Source organism: Choristoneura fumiferana, chromosome 26 (assembly GCF_025370935.1).
Source record: "Choristoneura fumiferana chromosome 26, NRCan_CFum_1, whole genome shotgun sequence".
NCBI classification, from domain to species: Eukaryota; Metazoa; Arthropoda; class Insecta; order Lepidoptera; family Tortricidae; genus Choristoneura; species Choristoneura fumiferana.
In genome coordinates, this window is record NC_133497.1 from 4419652 (window position 1) to 4426421 (window position 6770).

The 6770-nt window shown below is 40.2% G+C and overlaps 1 protein-coding gene across 1 annotated transcript; it reads left to right on the forward strand.

Annotated features, from left to right (window-relative positions):
- Positions 1-12: 12 nt before the first annotated feature.
- LOC141443157 (uncharacterized) lies at positions 13-6770 on the forward strand. Its single transcript, XM_074108366.1, has one exon. The coding sequence runs from the start codon at positions 1394-1396 to the stop codon at positions 6635-6637; it is 5244 nt and encodes a 1747-aa protein (XP_073964467.1). The 5' UTR covers positions 13-1393; the 3' UTR covers positions 6638-6770.

Consider the following 6770-nt stretch of genomic DNA (forward strand, 5'->3'; position numbering starts at 1 on the left):
AGTTAACGCCGTATAAACTGCAAGCAAAGCGCTCGGGCTTGCGACAAACACCGAGCGCCTCACTCGGCTTTACGACGTCGCACCTATCACACCTATGTACTTTTTATGTATTTTTTTTATTATATACTGTAAAGTTTGAGTCAATTTTTAATCATCTCCTGATCTTCAACACGCACCCTTGCATCGAGATTGACGCCTCAACATTTGGCCTTACGATACCGGATTTATACCCAGCGACCACCGAAGGAGGTCAATTAGCGATCAAGCAGTGTGCAAACAGCGAGATCAAAGGACAGCGCAGGCGATACGTGGCGGATTTGCAAGTATTGTACTCAGATCAGGCCCAACTGTGCAACAACAATTAAAATTTCATAAACCACGCAGACTACAAGCAGCGGATTTGCAAGTGTTCATACTCAGATCAGGCCTAGTTTAACTGCGTGGCACAAACGGTCGTCAAGAAGTTAATTAACGAAGGGTGATTCGTAAGCAGAAAGTGCCTATTTGCAGGAGTGAAGTACCCCAAAGGGCCCACCTACGGAAACAAACCACAGTTTTTAACTTAATCAAGAAATTTACAACAAGAAGAATTAATTAGTTCATCATCAAGCAGTCGTCGTCTGCAATCATTATTACAATACCTACGTGAGCACCGAGGAAGGCATAACTAATTGTGAGTTCGTTCCGATTTTTCACTTTGTGTCCATTCCCAGTTGCATTTAACGTTTAACATAATTGATTTCCTAGTCATTCTCATCATTAAAGTCATTCGTCAATAGATACGAGTACCTACATTGGTAAAATCATTTACCTTTGGAATGTCCCAACTTCAATCGTTTAGGTACAACCTTTAATTAGGTACCTAACGAAATTTATTAAGAGAAATATAATAATTAAATTCACTATTCATTAGTTCTTCTTTGTAACATTTTACCAAAATTTAAGGTAATTTCACGTAACTAGTCGTAACAAATTTCTAGTGCTTAATTCTATAAGTACAAAATCTAATTGCCTATCAATCAATTTCCATTTGATTCGTGTTTAGGTTTCATCTGCAAGTGGCTAATATTTTATTTAATTTCTGTGCTTAAAGACGATTTACGGTGCTTTCCAGCAACGCAGCACAGTGTCGTACTGTGTCAGGCTTCTTGCGTGGCTGTAAGCGAGCGCTTCTCAGAGTCGTGCACGGTGTCTGCGCATGCACCGCGGCCAGCGCGCATTCCTCCGCCTTGAGAACAAAAGGCGACCCGGCGCATGTTTACTTGTTTCCTCGCATTTTGCCTACTTTTTGCATTTATAATATTATATTATTTGATTTAACTATCGCTTCACTTGCATATCTATTCGCGAAGTACCTATTACTTGCATTTTCATTCTTGGCACTAAGTATATAATGGATCTCAAAGGCTTAATTAGAGTGCGAGCTTCGTATAAATCCAAGCTTACGCAATTTAAATCATATTTAGAAGTCGTTCTAAGTTGCGAATCACTTAGTAACCTACAACTCAAAGAAATTAATATTCGTTTGTCTAAATTCGAGGAACTTTATGCATATTTCGACAGCACGCAGTCTGACATAGAACGTCTGTCTGAAATTCCAGACGACCAGTTTAAAGAACGTAAGGAATTTGAAGATCAGTACTACGCGGCCGTCGCCGGCGCTCGAGAGGTGTTGGACAGGCACAGCGGCGCTGCGGGCGGCGCCGACAGCCTCCAGTCGGCGGAGTCAGGTTCGAGGGCTGTCCTTACAGGTGGGCCAAGCTTAAAGTTACCCACTATCCAACTGCCAAGTTTTTCTGGTCGCTATCAAGATTGGCTCGAGTTCCATGATACCTATGCGTCATTAATTCATTCGAATAATTCAATACCCACGATTCATAAATTTCATTATTTGCGCGCAGCCTTAACCGATAGTGCTGCTTTAATTATCCGCTCCTTAGACTTTTCAGCGGATAACTATGAGGTTGCATGGTCGCTGTTATGCGATCGTTATAATAATAATAGATTACTGATAAACAATCATATCCAAGCCATTTTTAATATTGAACCCGTGATCAAAGAGTCTGCGCGAGCTCTCAGAAATATTATAGACATTGTTAATAAAAACCTCAGAGCTCTCGCTACGCTGAAGTTGCCTACCGATCATTGGGACGTGCTTGTGATCTACATGATTTCTAATAAGTTGGATCCTTTGACTAGACGTGAATGGGAGGAACACCGAAACACCATTAAAGATATTCCTACACTGAACGAGTTTCAAGGATTCCTGAAAAATCGTGCTGATTTATTGGAAACCATGGCAGAGTCACAGGCGCAGCAAAGGCGTCGTCATAGCGATGTTAGTCATGTTCGACCTAAAACCTTTGTCGCAAATCAGCTAACCCCGCCTTCGTTTTCACGTTCATGCGCTCTGTGTAATAATAAACATGCCGTTTATCAGTGTCCTATATTTAAATCTTTAACTGTAGAAACACGTCTGCAAAAGGCAAACAGTTTAAATTTATGTCTCAATTGTTTACGACCTAGGCATCCAGACAAAAAGTGTCGGCTAGGTCCGTGCTTACAGTGCTCAAAGTGGCACAATTCACTATTACATACGGACGACCAATCGTCTCATGCCAGCGCTGACAGCTCTGGCGCTCCAGGCACAAGCACCGTACTGACTGCCTCCGCCGCCGAGCGGGGCGAGCACACTGATGATGACCAACCAAACGACAATATCGCTCTGTCGTCTACCACCGCTGATCACAGCAGCGTGCTGTTGTCTACGGCACTCGTCGACGTCGCTGATCGCGATGGTAACAAAATCACTGTGCGCGCACTGTTGGACAACGGTAGTACTTGTTGCTTGATGACAGAGAAATTATATTCCAAGCTTAATTTACCTGCATATTCAACTTCAACTTCTGTTGAAGGATTAAATTGTCAGTCGTCACGCATCACAAAACGGTGTGATGTAGCTATATCTTCTCGTCATGACAAATACGTAGTTGACATAAATTGCTTCATTGTACCTCAGATTACGCAACTTTTACCAGTTCGAAAGGTTGACTGTACATCACTAAATATTCCTCCTAATATTTTCTTAGCTGACCCAACATTCCATTTGCCATCAGAAATAGATTTGTTGTTAGGTGCTGAAATATTTTGGAGTGTTTTAGGTACACATAGAATTTCATTAGGTAAAAATAAACCGTCTCTAAATAAGAGTAAATTTGGTTATTTAGTGTCAGGTACGGTTCTGTCATGCAAAGGTAATAATAATAATACTACAGTCCATTGCAATTTTTTACAAAATACCGCTGATAATGAGCTTCAAAATCAATTAAATCAATTTTTTGAGCTTGAAACAGTTCGAGCTCCAGATCATAACATTTTATCTAAAGATGACAATGCATGCGAACGTCATTTTACACTGAACACAACCCGTCAGTCAGACGGGCGTTTTATAGTAAAAATGCCATTGAAGGAATCTCCAGGGGTATTAGGAGATTCTTATGAACAGGCTTTAAGTCGATTTTTATGTTTAGAGCGCAGGTTTAAACGCGATCCTAACTTTAAAAATAAATATTGTGACTTTATTTCGGAGTACATTAAACTAGGTCATATGACCGAAAATAAGCACTTTAATCGTGAGGAAACCTCTTACATTCTCCCTCATCACGGAGTGTTGCGAGAAATGAGTCTCACGACTAAGCTCCGTGCTGTATTCGACGGATCAGCTGTGACGACTTCCGGTTTGTCATTAAACAATATTCAACATGTAGGTCCAACAGTTCAAGACGACCTCATTAGCATATTAATTAGATTTCGTCAGCATAGATACGTAGTGAGTGCAGATATAGATAAATTTTATAGGCAGTGTTTAATACATGATTCACAGCGCAATTTGCAACAAATACTGTGGCGTTTTAACCCCACAGAAGAATTAAAAACATATAAATTAAACACAGTTACCTACGGAACTGCTTCCGCCCCCTATCTCGCGACCAGGTGTCTGGTACAGTTAGGCAAAGAATGCGCTGACAGTGAAGTAGCTAGTGCTATCTTACATGATTTTTACATAGATGACCTGATTTCAGGTCATGATTCTGAAGATAGATTAATTCAAATATGTAACACACTTACAAATGTACTTCACAGCGGTCAGTTTCATTTACGTAAATGGCGTTCCAATAATTCTTACCTACTTAATCAGATTCAAGGTCAAAATTCTAGTGATGAATTGCTTAAAATAAATAAAAATGAATATTCTAAAACCTTAGGTTTGCTTTGGTCCAGTACAGAGGATAATTTAACATTTTCAGTTGACGTTAATACGTTTCCTAACCCGATTAGCAAACGCAATATTTTATCGACAATCGCAAAGATCTTTGATCCACTAGGATTAATAAACCCTATTGTTTTACAAGCTAAAATAATTTTACAAAGGTTGTGGGCAACGAAAGTGTCATGGGACGAACCTTTATCTTCTGAATTTCAGTCAGATTGGGCAAATTTCGTAAAACATTTGCACGAATTAAATAATATTATAATCCCACGACGCGTTTTATGCCTATCACCCATAAAAATAGAAATTCATGCTTTTAGCGATGCATCTATTCAGGCATATTCAGCATGCATCTATATTCGTTCGATTTCACAGAATGGAGAGGTCTCTGTACATTTAATTATGGCCAAAAGCAAAGTGGCCCCACCTAAGCCTACGACAATCCCACGGTTGGAGCTATGTGGAGCCCTTTTATCAGCTCGTCTAGTTGACAAGGTAAAAACAGCCTTGCGCTTAAATATTGATAGCTGTTATTACTGGTGCGATTCCACCATAGTACTCGGTTGGATTAATTCACCGAAATTAACTTTAAAATCTTTTGTTTTAAACCGCATCAACGAAATAACGGAAAATACGGATCCTAGCTCATGGCACTATGTGCCAACTGAATTAAATCCCGCCGATATCGGGTCTAGAGGGTTTATACCTTCACAATTAAACCAGTCAAATATTTGGTGGTTTGGACCTGATTATTTATTATTAAATAAAGAACATTGGCCTAAAAAACCAACTCATAAAGTTGACAACTTACCAGAAACTAAAATTGTATGCCACGTCTCATTAACAGAACAAGTACAATTGGAAGAGATGAATACTTTTGTGACTAAATATTCTAGCTTCGAAAAATTACGTCGAATATTAGCTTATGTTCATAGATTTATCTTTAACTGTCGTTATCCAAACAACAAATTTACGAACTATTTAAAAATTTCGGAGTTAAATTCATCAGTTAATTCATTATGTTTAATCGTGCAAAAAGAAATGTTTAAAAATGAATACAATGTACTTAAAAATAATAATCAGTTGCCCTTAAAAAATAAATTAATAAATGTAAATCCTTTTTTACATACAGACAATTTAATAAGAGTGGGTGGTCGATTATCTAATTCTAACTATGACTATGACACAAAACACCCCATTATACTGCACGCATCTCATCATGTCACTAAACTTTTATTTGAGTATTATCACAAACTACTTCTTCACGCGGGTCCGCAGCTTTTACTTGCCACAATACGACATAAATATTGGCCTATTGGTGGACGCAATCTTGCTCGAAAAACCGTTCACAATTGTATAACTTGCTGTCGATTCGCAGGTAAAAGTGTACAGCCCATTATGGGTAATCTACCTGAACAACGTGTTCACATTGACTATCCTTTTATTAATACAGCTGTTGATTATGCCGGTCCTATTTTGATAGCGAACAGAAAGGGAAGAGGATGTCAGTTGATTAAATCCTACGTATGCGTATTTGTATGCTTGGCTGTAAGGGCAGTTCACATCGAGCTTGTTACCGAGTTAAGTTCACAGGCTTTCATTGCCGCCTTGAACAGATTCATTGCCCGCAGAGGCAAACCTGCCAACATTTTCTCGGACAATGCTTCTAATTTCGTAGGGACTTCTAATGAACTCGCTCGTTTATTAAAATCATCTTCGCTGGAAATAAGTAAATATGCGTCGGAGAACTCCATAAATTTTCAGTTTTCACCAGCTTACAGCCCCCATTTTAACGGTTTAGCCGAGGGTTCCGTGAAATCTATTAAGCATCATTTGAAGAGAGTATTGGCCCTTGCAAATTTAACATACGAGGAAATGAATACATTACTCGTCCAAATCGAATCAATCCTCAATTCTCGGCCTCTGACGCCTTTATCATCAGACCCCAGAGACTTAGTTCCCCTAACTCCAGCTCATTTTTTGATCGGACGAACTCTGATGATGTTGCCATCGCCTCAGGTCAACGACTCCACAGTCTCCGTTTCACGATACATGAGGACGCAGCAGTTAAAGACTCATTTCTGGAGTAGATACTATAAAGAGTACATTTCAGAACTCCAGAAGAGACAAAAATGGCACAAGGATGGCCGGCGCCTCAAACTTGGCGAGATGGTGGTTGTAAAGGACGACCGCCTGCCCCCCAACCGCTGGCTGCTCGGCCGCGTCACCGGCCTGCACCCTGGCTCCGACGGCGTGCCACGCGTCGCCGATGTGTACACCACCTCCGGGACTCTACGAAGAGCCTTTAATCGACTCTGCCCACTGCCGATTTTGGAAACTTCCGTTCCCAAGGGGGGAGCATGTTAACGCCGTATAAACTGCAAGCAAAGCGCTCGGGCATGCGACAAACACCGAGCGCCTCACTCGGCTTTACGACGTCGCACCTATCACACCTATGTACTTTTTATGTATTTTTTTTATTATATACTGTAAAGTTTGA

Bases quoted from the DNA above. Each gene is read 5' to 3' on its own strand.
- LOC141443157 (XM_074108366.1), top strand. From the start codon at position 1,394: ATGGATCTCAAAGGCTTAATTAGAGTGCGAGCTTCGTATAAATCCAAG.